Source organism: Trachymyrmex cornetzi, unplaced genomic scaffold (genome assembly GCF_001594075.2).
Source record: "Trachymyrmex cornetzi isolate Tcor2-1 unplaced genomic scaffold, Tcor1.1 scaffold59, whole genome shotgun sequence".
NCBI lineage: Eukaryota > Metazoa > Arthropoda > Insecta > Hymenoptera > Formicidae > Trachymyrmex > Trachymyrmex cornetzi.
The window spans coordinates 748,175-765,344 of record NW_017299903.1 but is presented as its reverse complement, the minus strand read 5'-3'; the positions used below and the strand labels follow the sequence as shown (position 1 = coordinate 765,344).

Below are 17,170 nucleotides of genomic sequence, written 5' to 3'. Positions count from 1 at the left end.
ATATAAATGGAAGGGGCATAGGCTTAGAACATATATAAATGGAAGAGGCATAGGGCGCTGAACGTGAAGCCATATCTGTGCGAGAGAGAAAGGTAGTAAGGGATAAACGTTTGCAATGCGCATGCGCAGCACCGTCATCTGTGTGAATTGTGCAGTTGGTTTAGTGTTTTTACATATTCGTACATACATTACACTGTGGGTAAAATGTGATGCTGCGCATGCGCATTGGGAACATTTATTCCACAGATGTTTGCATCAGCGCGAGTCATGGGAAGTATAAGCAATGCCTCTTCCACTTATATATGTTCTAAGGTACCCATCGAAAAGTCTCGTTTGCTTGCTCGAGTAGGACGGACGCTCGTCTGCCCTGCTTCGGGTATTGCATCATTTCATTAATTTTTGAAAAACGATTCCGGTTTTAACTGTGATTAGTAAGCATGGCCATGTTCACCCCGTTGTCGAGGGCCTGGGCCAATTAAATTAATAAGAAGAAGAAGAAGAAGGTACCCATCGACATCTAGAATGGCAATGGTGGGGGAAGAAAGACGATTAGAGTGAGAGGCAGGAATAATAAGATCGTTCTTTCTCTGTTTACTGTTGTTTCTAACTAGCCTGATTGGTTGTTGGATTAACAACAACTAATCAGGCTTCAGTAAACAGAGAAAGAACGATCTTATTATTACTGCCTCTCACTCTAATCGTCTTTCTACCCCCACCATTGCCATCAGCGGTCCATTCTAGATGTCGATGAAGGTACCTATACTGAATTAAAATGGCGCTGACGACCTAACCCAACCGACGCAATGTCGCATCTTTGGTATCTAGGGCTCTACACAGTCCTATTCCGCACCGTGTGATTTCACCCTAAGATCCAGCACCATTGGGCGCGCACGGAGAGTGAGACGTCGTAGCTGTATGAGGGCGCGATCAGTATTGGTATTTTCTTACTGTGTGATTTCAAAATGTCAGACATAGATAAATGGATAGATATCGCGAAAGAATGCAAATACTTACCCGAGAATGATCTCAAGGTAAATTGTACTTACGATGTGTGCCGGTCGTGCCGTTTTCTGCGCGGTAACGGTCGCGCGAACATAAGTGCTGATTAAATTACTCACCTACGCAGCTTACGCGTTTTGCCCCTCCTGAGTTACTTATCGCGTTAACTTTTATCGTTGTCGACAGAAACTCTGTGACGTGGTATGTGATTTATTACTGGAGGAGTCAAACATCCAGCCTGTATCTACTCCGGTGACAGTATGCGGCGATATACACGGTCAGGTAAATTCCGGATCTACACCCTAACCTCAAAATCGGAGCATCATCGTTTGTCGCTACGGAATCGACAAAATTTTAGGATTTTAATCTTCCGAATTAGCGTCGCAACAGATCCATCATATTCATCCATTTATTGTTAAAAGGAACATGGTAGTGTCGCTGGGTTTGCCTGGTACTGAGACACTACTGTGTCTCCAGATCTATTTGTCTTTTATGATCTATTTTATAATGACTCTTGATCTTTATATTTTATAACTGTACTAATAGTTATTTATATAGTTATGATGTAAATATACTTCAGATTATTTATCTTCTTGTGCTATTGCAGTTCTATGATTTAGAGGAACTGTTTCGCAATGGTGGCCCCGTACCAGATACAAATTACATATTCCTGGGAGATTTTGTCGATCGGGGTTACTACAGCTTAGAAACATTTACTCGTCTGCTCACACTTAAAGCTAAATGGTCTGACAGAATAACGTTACTACGTGGTAATCATGAATCTAGACAAATCACACATGTTTATGGATTTTATGGTAAGCATATAATGTTATTTTCTTTTCTGATGACTTGTTTGTATTTGTATATAACAAAACTTTGATTTCACACATTTTCTTTGTTTATTCTAGATGAATGTCAAAACAAGTACGGCAATGCTAATGCTTGGAAGTACTGTTGTAGGGTATTTGACTTGCTCACAGTTGCTGCCGTGAGTATTTGTATAAAAGATCTTTTAAAAATTACAATTTTTTATATTTTATTATACTTGAACAAAATTCTGTTTCAGTTAATTGATGAACAGGTTCTTTGTGTACATGGTGGATTGTCTCCGGCTATTAGAACACTAGATCAAATTAGAACAATCGAAAGGAATCAAGAGATTCCACACAAAGGTATGTATTAAATGTTTAACATAATATTCCGATGTAAAATAAAAATTATGTTATTTCGATATATTGTATTATTGTCAGATAATAACATTAACGTATAATATATTATAATAATTAAACATCTTTGTTTAATTACAGGTGCTTTCTGTGATTTGGTTTGGTCTGATCCAGAGGATGTAGAAACATGGACAGTAAGTCCACGTGGCGCAGGTTGGTTATTTGGCAGTAAAGTGACTTATATGTTCATGGAAGTGAATGATCTTAAACTCATCTGTAGGGCACATCAACTAGTTCAGGAAGGTATATCTTTGCTTAATACAAATATTTCAATTAATATTTTATAATCTGAAGTAATTTTTTGAAAATATATATTGATGGTATACATTCTTTTATCTTACAGGTTACAGGTACATGTTTAATGACAAACTTGTCACAGTGTGGTCAGCCCCAAATTATTGTTATCGATGTGGTAACATAGCTAGTATCATGCAATTCACAACAGTAGATCAAAGAACACCCGTGCTGTTCCAGGCAGTGCCTGATTCCGAGAGAGTAATTCCACCTCTAACGCCCACTCCGTACTTTTTGTGATCTATCTTAGCGGCTCATTTGTACGGATGCAGAAGAGAAATATCTGTGTCTAGACTCTACGGAATTACATGATTTGATCGACCAGATCCAGGCTGGTACCATGACGGAACCATACATTAGTGAAAATATATCACAAACCGATTATACTCTAGAAAATTTTAATTCCTTTGAAAGAAATTGTTTGATGCGTTCTACGATCAAAGTACGATACTTAGAGGACTGAATTGTGGTGTGATTACTCTTATTCAGGGAATGTTCTTTAGATTTTTTAAGAACTTTATCAGGTTTTACATATTGTAAAGCTAACTTTTATATATTAATACATAGTATCTGCCATTGCATCAGCCTGTTTTTTGTGGCTCGAGAAAAAAAGAAAATGATATTTTGCATTAGAGCAAATGTGAACATTCTGTGGTCTAGACGCTTTTGCTGTCTACTATGTACATTCTGTAGAGCATTCATATCTCAGAGCAGCATTCTGGACTTAAATGTTCAAAAGACTTTTAAATAATTTATGAGCGCAAATAATGCGAATAGTCCAGTGCTGTATATAAATAAAAAGAAAAAAAAAGAAATATCACGTTCAAACATTCCGGTAAGAAATACACTCTCTGAGTACAGTGAATGCTTATCTGACTTTACAATCGTGCGTAGAATTCAGGTTTATTAAAGCGTGAGCATATATATAGTACTGTTAAGGTCTTCCTAAACATATAAGTGATCTGTTGCTGATTTAGGTACTGTGTGTGCTGCGTGCTGTTTTTTTTTTTCTAAATGCGCAATCAATGTTCTTAGCAAGAATCGTAAATTCGGCCCTTTTTCGCCGAAGTACAAATAGCGTGTAGCAGTAGCCAAAGCTTTCCTGTTTAGATAGGAAATCCGATAGCGGAATCGTTATAGCATCTATATATATAGAGAGTTCTCTTATTATTTTTAGCACATGACATTTTTTATGCTTAATTTTAAGAAATATTGAGCTCAAATACTATCGCTAAACTATCTTGACACATATTGATATTTTTTTCTAAAAAAAAAACCATTCGTTTGTCACTTTTCTTTTTTATATACATATATGTACAAAGCAATATTTTCAAAAACTATTGCATCCTTTGAATTTTTGTACAATTTCCAATATCGTATGCCAAATCGCTAATTGTTATAAGTTCATTAATGTAGGGAGCAACTTAAAAAGAGAAAAAACCGAGACCCTTAGCAATGTGCCTCTAAATTAATAAGCGTTTGTGTAATATAATGATACGATATTGATATGACATAATTGTAATAATAAATGGAAATGCACACACCAGCCATTGCGTATCATAAGCCTGAATTCTGACCATCGATTTTTGCTAGCTCACGATAATTCCTAACCGATCACAGACCTAACAAATACATTGGCATTGGCATTGTGGCATAGATTGTCAAGTTGAGACTACTCTATTTTGAATTTTGTGATATAGACCGAAGGTGCAATGTCATGTCGATGTTTATAACGACTCTCCTTGTCGCATCATTCGAAGAAGTTTTGTGAGAACCCGTTATAATCCAAGAAATACAAGAAACTTTTGAACAGTGCCTTCAGGACTATATAACACGACGGTCTACTAGAAATATAATTGCTTTCTTATTGACAGATAATCATAGACGAACTAACATAAGGACGACGAATCATACAAACACCAGAGCTTAAGACCCGAGAATGCGTATGAGGAAATTTTTATCACCCTTTTTTTATTCCATAAATCTTCCGCTACTATTTGAAAACAAAATTTTTATTTTTCGTCAAACTTTTCTACGATGTTTACGTTTCACGATTTTACTACTTTTTAGATCTACTCTTACATTTTTACATCACATGCGCGAGATATTCTCTATTTGTACTACAATTATTATAACGTAACAATTGTACGATACTTTACACGAGTAACGTATTACATTAGGTAAATGAGCGCATCTAGAACGAATCGGGACACGGAGCTTGCGTTACAAACTCGACTCACTACATTTGCAGCCTCCGAGTCGTGAAACAGGTGTCGTAACGACGGGAACGCCCTGCATATGATACAGGTAACATAGAAGTCCTTTAAAATAAAGTATTAGCTTCTGTATCTACTATCGGGATGTTCGCGGCGTTTCGTCTACCGGAATGCCTCTGTCTGTGATCGCTTTAATCTTATCGAAGTGTCCAAGCGCTTGCGACGACTCGATAAATAATCGGTAAATTCGCGAGAGAGAACAAATATAAAGACAACTTGCAAAATAAAATAAAATGAAGACTAATTTAGCTTAATATGCTCCGTGCAGGAGCTTGAACACTGCGCATAATTCTTAAAGATCTCACAGGTAGACACCATTTTAAAACGATCATCGTGTACCTTGAAAGTATAAACTTTGTTATGTTAATGTAATGAAGAACGTCTGTAATAAAAATACGCAAAAAATCGTACCTGCTAGCATTATCTATTATCCGTATAACAAACCAAACTAATCAAGACTCCTTATAAATCAAAGAATTGAAAATAATACGGGCGTTAGGAGTCAGGCGCAGAAGACGTCGCGCAAATAATACACCTATGAAGCTTGAAACTTCTTTATTCAACAAACACGCAATTTGCGCGACGTCTTCTGCGCCTAACGCCCGTATTCTTTCCAATTCTTTGATTATCTATTATACTCCCGATATATTGTGATAGCGAGACCAAAGTATGATAAGCATGAGATAAGGAAGGAATTGTACAGAATTATATATATATATATATTTATATATAATAATATAGTGTATTTCTGTTCAATATGTATAATATATTATCTACATTTATAATCCCTATGAAAGGCATTTCCAAACAGACTTCAGTTTTACTTCTTTTTTTTCTTTAAATATCTTATTTATTCATAAAAATACAGGGGCGTTCACGCGCCACGCGTGAAATTCGGCCTGCTTTGTCTGAAACCAAAAACTCTCGATCAAATCGATAGAATTATGGCTAATGATGTATTTGTTTATTCTACCGAAGTTATGAATTCTTTTTTTTAGTTACATACGCGCATCTAACTATTTGTGATAATTTTCAACCTTATGAATTGCGATTATATACCATGATTGTAATTTTTATTATATTCTAAATCATATTACGTTAACTTTGAAATCGTAATCTCGCAATAAAACTTGAATATTAACAAATGCACTAACTTTCGTTGTATATGTGCGACATTTTTTTCATGCAACAAAAAAGCCGACAAAGATGTTGAATAAAAACATTAAAGTTAAATGTTATTACAATTAACTGATCTAATTCATTGAGTAACATGATTTTATCAATGTATCGAAATCAGCGACCTTCATCAGTCTTTTAATTACTTGTATTATATATTTACGATTAAATCTGTATATAATACATTGCGAGGTGCTTGTTTTAAAAAGACAGACTTGTATGACGTTTTGTTTACGAAAAACGGAGGCAGAACACTACATTTACACGGATACCTTTAATTGTATTTAATAACATCCGTAGTTATGAAACTGGCCAATCATAGCTATTCCTCCGATGAATGGAAAGACTGTGATTGGCCAGTTTTTAACTACGGATGTTATTAAATCCGATTAAGGTTCACTTGACGCTACAAATGCTTCGAAACTTTTGATTGACCAATCGGAAAAAAGAATTTTACTGATTGACCAATCAAAAAATGTTTCGAAGCATTCGTAGCATCAAGTGACCATAGCCTGAGTATCCGCGTAAACATAGTTACCATAATGGCTCTTGTATACAGAACGCGGCAATGCTTGCCGCGCGATGGAAATTGGCGCGAGAGCCAATCAGTTTATCGCTTTTCCATAAAAGTGAAAGAATGATTGACTAGTGCGCTAATGGCTCTTGCATATTGGACGCGGAAACACTTGCCGCGTGGCAAAATGCGACGCGGTAATCAATGAATATGTTAGGAGCTGTAAACTTACTGGCTACCCCTGATGAAAACTTTTTTCATAATTTTCATACGAATTGGAACATTTTTCAGAAATATTTAGAAATATTTAGAAAGTTTACATCTTCTCTCAGAATTTTTCATACAAGTGAATTCCGAAATATTCTGAAATTTCTCGTCCCATAATTAAAAAAAAATATTTTTAGTCTCTCTTACATCGAGAACAACTCAATTCCGAGCGACATGTCAATATATACTGACAGTTGAACATGTCGATATTATTCAAATTTATATATAATTGTGAGTTCTTATGATTATTACATGGCTTCGCGACACGCTTCATGTCCTATGGTGATTAACAACGCTGCATCCTTGCCAATTTGCGAGTGACTTAATCATCGAGGACATGTAAGTCAATTAGATTGTATCTTTATTGCTGAGGATGACTCCAAAGAGAGTCGAAACGTCCAAATACAGAAGACTTTAAGCTAACATCTGAGTATGGTTTTCACCTATCTTTGCGCCGTTCAACGTTGCTTGACTCTCACTAGCCTAATTTAGTCATAATTTTAAAATATTTTTAAACTTTTTAGATTTTAAAACATTTCATCAGAAATTATACTTACAAAAGAATCTTAGAAATCTTACGATATTTCATAATTAACATATATAAATTCTGAGAAAAGATGTAGATTTTCTGAGAAATGTTCCAATTCGTATAAAAAATGTGAGAAAGTTATAAAATTATATAGAAATTCTGAAAAATTATATGAAAAATTCTGAGAAAAATTTTCACCAGGAATCGCATCACATTTTGTCGCGTGGCAAGTGTTTCCGCGTCTAGTGTACAGAAGCCATAACTTACGCTGCGCAGTAAACGTTACCGTTCTGTCATAATGGTCTTTCTACAATAATTAAGTTATTACCCAAGCTTTAAGTCTTAAGCTATAAGAAATTGACTAATCATAATCGATTATTCTCTTCGTATTCGAAAATAATTGGTTAATGTTTCACGGTTTAAGACTTAAATCTTATGGGCCTTCTACAATACGCTATTATAGGCTTTCTACAATAAATCATTACCTAAGCTTAATTTAAGTCTTAAGCTATATGAAATTAACCAATCATAATCGATTTTTCTTCTCACATTCGACTGTGATTAATTAAGGGGTATAGCCACCCTAGAATTTTCAAAAAAATCGAAAAATTTTTTTGCTTTTTCGATACTTTATTATCACAAAAATAAGTAACAATTGAATTTATAACGAAAAAAATGAGCGCAAGCTGAGCGCTTGCTGAGCGTAGGGGTGAAGTACGTAGGGGTTTTTCGATATATAAAAAACTTATTATTTTATGAACAGTTTTTGAACAAAATTTTTAGCAAAAAATGCAAGTGTGACTTCAAATGTCCGTCATTTTTGAAAATATCAATATTTTTACAAACCCCTACGTACTTCTTTAGGTATTTCAATGTACATTAAAAAAAAATTTTTTTTTGCTCTAGGTCAAAATTTGTGAATGCTAAATGTCATGCCCCGGAGCACCTCCATAAAAACGTGCTAGATTTTGTCATCGGTAGCGCCGCCATTTTGGATGCAAAAAATACAAAAAAAAATTTTTAGTGGACTTCAATGTGTTGTGTGTGTGTTGTGTTGTGTGTGTATGCAATAACCAGTGCTTTAATTAGATTTTATATTAAATTATTTTTTAAACTAAAAAAAATTTTTAAACTTATTGCTGTTTTTATGCTCGCTAGGGTGGCCATACCCCTTAATGTCTTATGATTTAAGACTTAAAACTTAAGGCGTCGTCTACAATATACGGAGTAAGAAGTAAGAGTAAGGAATTGACCAATCACAGTCGATTATTCTTCTCACATTCGACTGTGATTGGTCAATTTCTTACTCTTACTTCTTACTCCGTGTATTGTAGACGGGCCTTAATAAATAGCTCATTGTAGAAAGCCTATTAGTCATAAAGTAGAAATTAGAAGTTGAAAATTGATCAATCACAGTCGTCAATTTTTAGTTTCTGACTTCTGATTTATGACTAATGGCTTATTGTAGAAGGTTCATTAGATATTAAAGAGTTTTTACAATACCGTTTATCCAGATACGGCGAACGCTAAGGTTAGGTTATCTTTTTTTTAACAACTAATTAAGAAAAGGATAACGTGACTTTAGCATTCACCGTATCTTGATTTACGTTATTAGGGAGTTTTTGCAATACCGTTTATCCAGATACGGTGAACGTTAAGGTTAGGTTATCTTCTTCTTAACAACTAATTAAGAAAAGGATAACATGGCTTTAGCGTTCACCGTATCTGAATTCACGTTATTGCAAAAACTCCCTATTGCAAAAACTCCCTAATATCTTGTAGGACGGTATTCATAGTTGATTTTTATTTTAAGACTGTCATAAGTAATGTTTTAAAATGCTAATACGGTTCTCTGATTGGTTCATCTTAAGACTATACTTAAGACGGGTTTAAATATAAGATCAGACTATGAATACTGGCTGTAGAAAGCTCATAAGGGCCATTACACACAAATTAGTTTTTGCAATAACGTGGATCCAGATACGAAGATCACTAAAATCACGTTATCCTTTTTTTAATTAATTGTTAAGAAGAATTTGACTTCAGCGTTTACTGTATCTGTTGAAAACGATATTGCAAAAACTCCCTATACATAAACTGCATAACCACATAGTTAGGATATATCCACACAAATTGCATTTCTCTTATAAAGTCGCACGTAAAATTAAGATTGGATAATTTTTTTTATGCATACGTTTATGCGGCTATGCAAATTTGTGTGGATATACCTTTAAGGCCGCTAAACTGCTACCAATGAGCATCTTATGTAAATCGATATGACGTTTTTATATTGGATGCTCATTGGTTTAGCGACTTTATGTTATAGTTATGCAGCTTATGACTGCGTTCAGCAGAGAAAACTAATCAGTTAGCGCTTAGTGATTCTTTAATATGATTAGTGATTCTCTCTACACTTAGATTCAACGAAAAATTAAAGGCAAGAACCTGCTAAAAACCTATGTCATTTTGTGTGTGATAGCCCTTACACTTTTTATCACAATTTTTATGAACATAATGCACAACGTAATTGACTTTTATCGACATGCTTCTCACTGCGTTGCAGAAGAAAAAAATTAGCAGCGAGATACACGATATATGTATATCAAAGAAAGTTACTATCTGGAGACACTGGTAGTGTCTCGGCGCTAAGCTACGCGCAGCGACACTACCGTGGCTACTTTTATAATAGACGTCGATATCGCAAAGGGCGGTACACAGTTTCCGACAGAGCGGCGATTCACGCAATGGCGCTGAAATCTCAATTATAAAAGGAATATAATCGAAGATAAACGAGATAATAAAAATGTACTTCTTCCTAAACGTAGGTAGAAATATGGTAACTTTTGACTCACTCATTGAAAAAGTATCTCTTTCTTTCTCTTTCTCTCTTCTTTCCATTCAAATACGCACGCACGCACACACACGCACTCTCTCTCTCTCTCTCTCTCTCTCTCTCTCTCTCTCTCTCTCTCTCTCTAATCAACCCGGTGCTTATTGTATTTTCCTTCCTTACTATCGTTTCTGGGTTAAACGTTTGCATTTCTTCTTGTGCTACTCTTTCAATGTAATCGAAGCAAGGGGCGCGCGCCGATTTCTTTACTCTGATCAAGAGGAAGTAAAAGAAGATACGTGTTCAATATATAAATTTTCCATACAAAAACAGGATAAGAAATTAAAAAAAAAAGAAATTTACGTAAATGAATATTTAATTGTATAAAATTAAATTTACGCTAAGAACTTAAATGTCGCGTCGGCATGGATTAAATGCTACAATGCACTAAGGGCGGAATCCATAGATGTCGCTCAAGATTTGAGATTATAGTCTTAAGGGGATGCTGGAGTGACGGTCGAACTTAATCAAGGTAGTACAGACTTTTTTAAATTCCAAATTCGATAATAGTGACATCTTTTATTCATTTTTTATGCTTATTATATATCGTTGTGTCTCGCTCAAACGCATTCATCTGTCCTTATCTGACATATTGTAACGTCATCTCTTAGAAAAAGATCAACTAAAATATTGCTCGGTTTCATGGCTTCACGTTAATTTCACTCGTAATATGCAAACGAAATTTTCGGCGACTCTTTTCTCTTATATTATAGCTCCTACCTCGTTTCTAAAAGTATAGGATTGTTCTTCGAGGTTTTCTGTAGGCTGCTGGCTACTTATTTTAACCGGGTAAAATCTGAAACTCTTATATGCAGCACATATTGTGACGAGTTGACTGCAGAAGCTGGTGACAAAACTACAATTTTTAATTTTCTTTCATTTTTCGTATTAAATTGTAGCTGGCAGTCTGTGTTGTTGTCGACACTTTAATTGTGGAGAAGGACTTTTCAATCCATAAACACAATTAAGAGAAAAGAGTCTTTAAAAATTAATGGTAAAACAGGACACTCCAGCATCTCCTTAAGCTAGTGTTTGAAATGTCATGAACCAATCAGATAGCCGTATTAGCATCTTAAGACATTGTTTGAAATTGTCTTAAGATTAAGAATGGACTATGGATTTCGGCCTAAGATCGTGTAGTATCAGGACTGAGGTGATCTACATGAAACAGTGACAGATCTGAGAATGAATCCGCGACGTCGCATATCATTTTCAGCTGTTAAGTTAAATAAATTAAGAATTCGTATTCAGAACGCGTTTACAACGATGTTAGCGTGCTAAGAGCTACCGCAGACAAAATTTCTGTAACAATAACCTTAAGACGTAAACTTAAGCCGATGAGCCAATCAGGATATTGCTTTAGATCTACGTAACCTGATTGCAGAAATAGAAAAAAAGGACAATAAACTTATCCGTAAGACAAATTTCAATCAGTTTTACTTTTAGAGAGATGCTTTAGGCACAAATATTGAAAACTTTAATTTAATTCGAAATTAAATATTTTCCGAAGATTTATTAAATATCGTCTAAAAATTTTTAATGGGAGCTTTCCAACAAGCGATACTGTGTAACACAGTGATCATTTAATCTTTGTTTAATACCCAGATAGCCAAGAGTGATATAATAGCTATTAAATAGCACATTGTGCAAACTAATGCATTGCATATGTTGTTATATATTTGCTGTACATTTACTGACATTAAAATAGGACACATTATGAATACAACATGATTGCTTATATATGTAATCAGTTGTCGAAATTTCTAGAGCAACTGTGAACAGTGGTGATACATTATGGGTGCGTTCCGTTTCTCGCATGATGCGCATAATGCATAGTTCATCCTTGTTGCTCACCATATGTTAAACAAGGACAATGGATGCATCATGCACATCATGCGCGATACGGAACGCACCTTATGTTGTTGGCAATATGACAGCAACAAAACATATATAGAATGTCCGGTAAGTTTTGACAAAACGCTCGTATATAGAACGGACTAAACTGAGTCGAAAAGTTCCACCATTTTGCAATTTTCGCAATAGTTAACAAGATATTAATTATTAAAAATTGCTGAATATTGGCCTTCAATAATTTTTTTCTCAAATACTATCAATTTTACAGAAAGATTGCAAGAGACAAGAATTGTTTATTTTCTTCTCATAGAATTCTAAGAATTTTTTCAGAATTTTTTATTAACTTCTTAGTACCGTATTTTCTTATTGGTAATTATTTTTACCAACATGAGGAAATACAGTGTTAAAAAATTCTAAAAAAATTTTGAAAAAATTCTCAAAATTTTATGAGAAGAAAATAAACAATTTTTGTCTCTCTCGCTGTTTTTCTGTAAAGTTAATAGTATTTGAGTAACAAATTATTGAAAACCAATATTCAACGATATTTAGTAATTAATATCTTGTTAACTATTACGAAAATTGCAAAATAGAGGACTTTTCGGTCCAGTTTAGTTCGTTTTATCAACACACTAGCGCTTTGTCAAAACTTACCGGACATCCTATATAATGATTTCCATCCGTTGTTGCAAATGTCTTCAAGCTACGAAGTTTTTTAATTGCAGTTTGTTGCTAACAAAATGCTGACAATGGCTGCGTTCAGCAGACTCAACAGTTTTGCAACTGTTTTGTGATTCTTCGCTGAGATAGGACTATTCCTTTAAATCTAAAAGTATAATCCAATCAGCGCGACAAATCATAAAACAGTTGCAAAACTGCTGAGTCTACTGAACGCAGCCAATATGACAACACGAGTTGTTGTCGAGGATATTCATGCTGACATGTTGTCATCAATTTGCCATCGCAAGAATTCGAATTCCATTGAGTTCAACGCGACGAACATAATTGTCTTACCTTGTCCTGAGTTTGTCGAAATTGGTTGCTGTAACGCTTTCAGTAACATATCAGCAAATACACTGCATTTGGCTATCTAGGCATTGGCAAACAACAAAGATTCACTGTGTCATCTGTGTCTCTTGTTGGAAAGCTCTCAGTATAAGTGGCTTTGGAAGACGTACGCTATTGTGGGATTATTTTACATATATACTGCACTTTCAGCATTAAGAGGACCAGTTGTTCCACCTTTTGGTACATTTTACCAAACCAGATTTACCTGTTAGGTAAATCTGGCAATCCGAGCATGTGATTGGGTAATCTTGCTACTTACCCAATAGATAAAATTTACCAAAAGGTCAAACAATCGGCTCTAAGTAATGCACGTCGGTTGTGATCAGCAGAATGTTTATTTTGTAATTGTTGGAAGTTTTTTTGCGATGACTGGATCATACTTTTATATCCTGAGGAACAATTTTGTAAGCGAAGAAATCTTCCAACATTTGCAAAATATAAACATTTTGCTGAATGTGATTATTTTCATTATGAAGACGTTCGCTGTTTATAATGCACGTGCTAAATTTGTATTCTATATTGCCGGCAAATGCGAGAAATGGATCAAGTAATACAAAAAATTTTGCGCACACATTTTTGTTCGCTTTCCTATAATCACAGGAGCATTATGGCGGCGCCGTTTGCGACTGTCGCGAGCACAATAAATATTCAACACGGAATTATACAAAGACAGGACTAGTATTTTCAACATAGTTATATTATTAAATCTTTCGTACAATATGTACACAAAGTTGAACCCACAAACGAGAGGCGCGCACTGGTTTTTCACGGTTTTTCTTTATATTTTTTTCTTTTTTGTTAGATTTCTTTTTTTTCCTTATTTTTCTTTTGCTCGATAGACTCTCACTCGCACTTAAATATTAAAGGGTTGGGCATGATAATACTCTTTGTAATATAATGCCCTAAGTCTTGCTGATCCAACGCTTTAGCTCTCCCGTAAGCAGCTACTGTACTCCCAGACATCGATGTTGTGTGTGTTGCACATTTTTTCTTTTATAAAATATAGATACAGAGTATGGGTTCATTCCGAGTTACGCATAAAGCGCATGATGCATCATTTGTCATTGTTGTTGACCAAATAATAAAGAAGGATAAAATGATACATCATGTACTTCATGTGTAACTCAGAACACACCCTATATTCCATGGAATGATCGTGGCTCCTTTTGTTCTCCGAATCTTTTAACTTGAACTTTTTAAAGAAATACCTACTTTTTTTCAAATCAAATTCTACTTTATTATATATTTTCAAACTTTTTCATATTCGCAACTACTTAATTTTATAATTAAATGAAATATTTTCAAGGTTAAATAAGTTAAATTTTATAAATTTCATTTTAGTAATTAGATATGATTTTAACAATTATAATAATATGTTAATAATTGAACATTAAAGCTTCAAATTCAAGAAAAAATTATCTGAAGTTATTTAAAAAGTAAGCTCGTTTCACTTTTTCCATATCTGTATAATAGTTTCAGTCGCCGAAATTATTAAACACAAAATTAATTATTAAAGAGTATAATTCTTATTTCAAGACCGTCTTGAGTAATGTCTTAAGATGTTAATGCAATCTTCTGATTGATTCGTGACGCCTCAAGATTGAACTTAAGACGGTCTTGAATATAAGAATCAACTATGAATACCGGCCTATATTCTATATGGCTCACAAAGGATTCGTGAACGAAAGAAACAACGCTGATTCATGGAAATCCTGTAAAAAAATATACATAATATACATATATGTATATAATATATATATTAATATAATATCCATATATAATTAATATAATTATATTAATTATATATGGATATTATATTAATATATATATTATATACATATATGTATATAATATATATATTAATATAATATCCATATATAATTAATATAATTATATTAATTATATATGGATATTATATTAATATATATATTATATACATATATGTATATAATATATATATTAATATAATATCCATATATAATTAATATAATTATATTATATTATCCCTAACAACATAGACCTCCAGGAGACGTCCTGATGACGTCCAAAGGACGTCCGTACGTTCTTTGAACATCTTAAGGACATCCTTAGGATGTATCCCGGATAAAGTGTGTTATTAGCGATATGCATATAGTATTTATATTTATTACATGTATAAAATATTCAATCTCTCTACAAGAGATTGAACTCGGTCGCTTTCAAAACTCAAAATTTTTTCTCACGACCGATACTTATTTTGCCACCATATATGTACTTATACATCAAACTGACAATAAATAGGACATGACACGAAAAATTTCTTAGCAAACAGTACGCAACGATTTTATGAGTTAACAATAACAAGAGAGAAGACAATAAGAATATATAACTGAAAAAAAATAGAAAAAAGAGACGAAGAACAGAGCGAGTAACATACTACTTTTACATATGTACGTTCATATTGCACAATGCTAACTCGATGGCAGATCTGTCAAAGACAAGATCAAGTCCATTCTGTACTTTGTTAGTGAATCTATCGATATCTTAAAATATTAAAAAATGTTATTGATGGCAATTTAAATTATAACAGCGAATCCATATAATTATACACATTTCGGATAATTGCAAAATGTAGTATTGCGTCAATATGAATTGCTATTGATATTCCATTTTTTCACATTTTTTAGTATAACGAGGGATATACCAATTAATGTTATTAACAAGTACAGATTATTCTTTTATTGATCTTTTCAATTGCATTTTTTATATTATATATATATATATTATATATAATATAAAAAATATATATAATATTGTTATTCTTTTCTTTCATTCTTTCTTTCTTCGAAATCTGAATGCACATACAATTTCTTTGAAAATGTAAAAAGTAAGTGTAGCTAAAAAAAGCTAAATCTACTTTTTGTTACTGGTATGAGACAAGAAATCTATGTGGATTCATTTTCGAAAAAAGACTAAGTATCCATCAAAGTGGCAGTGCTCATCCCATAATGCCCAATTTCTTCATTCGGATGAAGCTAACTGACATAGTAAGCGAATCAATCATAAGCGAATTCCGTTCACCAATGGTATCTTGTTCATCAGTGGTCGCAAGGTGTACGATGAATTTTTTTTCTTTAGTAAAGCTTCAGTAAAGCTTATCACGCGCACGTGATTGTCCAATTGAGCAGAGAGACAAGCGTACGATGATGTCCAGGGAATACAGGAACCGTTACACCTAACGTTTCTTAACGTCAAATAATATACAACGTTTACTGTATAAAGTATCTCATCGTTTAGTTAAGTCTTATAGTATGGACAAGTATCCCTAGGCGAATAGGCCTAAGGTCTGTGTTATAATTTGTGTTGATTTCTGGAACGTACGGCTCGTGGTCACGTGCTGGGTTGAAGAATAGGAAGAGAGGAAAAAAATACTGATTATCACAATTAACTGTCACAAAATTTATCGCGTATCAAGAAATTAATTTATTTAATTGACTGAGGGCCGGTTGTTTCATCTCATAAAACTAGAGTTTTTGATGTTTTTGTTGTTGAGGTTTTTCGTAGTGATTTCAGAATAAAAATTCCTTTCCCACGATTAAAATGTACATGCTAAATGTACTTGTCACTGATATATTTCGTGTTCAAAGCTGGAAAAAATAAAAAATTACAGATTTCTTTATCCGTTTTTATCTTATAATAGTATGGCGACAAACGCTGAAGGTAAAATGAATAAAGAAATCTGTAATTTTTCTTTTTCCAGCTTTAAACACAAAATACATCAGCAACAAGTACATTAGTATGTACATTTTAATCGTAGAAAAGGAATTTTTATTCTGTGAAACCACTAGAAATTCGACAGGAACAAAAACGTCAAAAACACTAGTTTTATCGATAATAGTATTCCCTTAAGGGGATGCTGGAGGGATCCAATTATCGACATTGCAGTTTGACCAAAATCTCCGAATTGACTAAATGAAATATAAAATCTTTTTACAGGATTAAAGTAAATGCAAAATCCTGACGTGGTGCAGTGGATTTTATACTAAAATAAAAAAAAAGTTAAAAAAATTTTTTACTTTTTTTCGATTTTAGTATAACATC

At 33.6% G+C, this 17,170-nt stretch overlaps 1 protein-coding gene across 1 annotated transcript; it reads left to right on the top strand.

Annotated features, from left to right (window-relative positions):
• Positions 1-962: 962 nt before the first annotated feature.
• PpV (Protein phosphatase V) lies at positions 963-3,762 on the top strand. Its single transcript, XM_018515709.1, has 7 exons — positions 963-1,031; positions 1,186-1,281; positions 1,607-1,814; positions 1,908-1,987; positions 2,066-2,171; positions 2,307-2,468; positions 2,569-3,762. The coding sequence occupies exons 1-7, from the start codon at positions 963-965 to the stop codon at positions 2,757-2,759; spliced, it is 912 nt and encodes a 303-aa protein (XP_018371211.1). The 3' UTR covers positions 2,760-3,762.
• The last annotated feature ends 13,408 nt before the right edge of the window (positions 3,763-17,170 follow it).

Bases quoted from the DNA above. Each gene is read 5' to 3' on its own strand.
- PpV (XM_018515709.1), top strand. From the start codon at position 963: ATGTCAGACATAGATAAATGGATAGATATCGCGAAAGAATGCAAATAC. The intron at 1,815-1,907 runs GTAAGCATATAA...TGTTTATTCTAG, and splicing joins ACATGTTTATGGATTTTATG to ATGAATGTCAAAACAAGTAC. The intron at 2,172-2,306 runs GTATGTATTAAA...GTTTAATTACAG, and splicing joins TCAAGAGATTCCACACAAAG to GTGCTTTCTGTGATTTGGTT.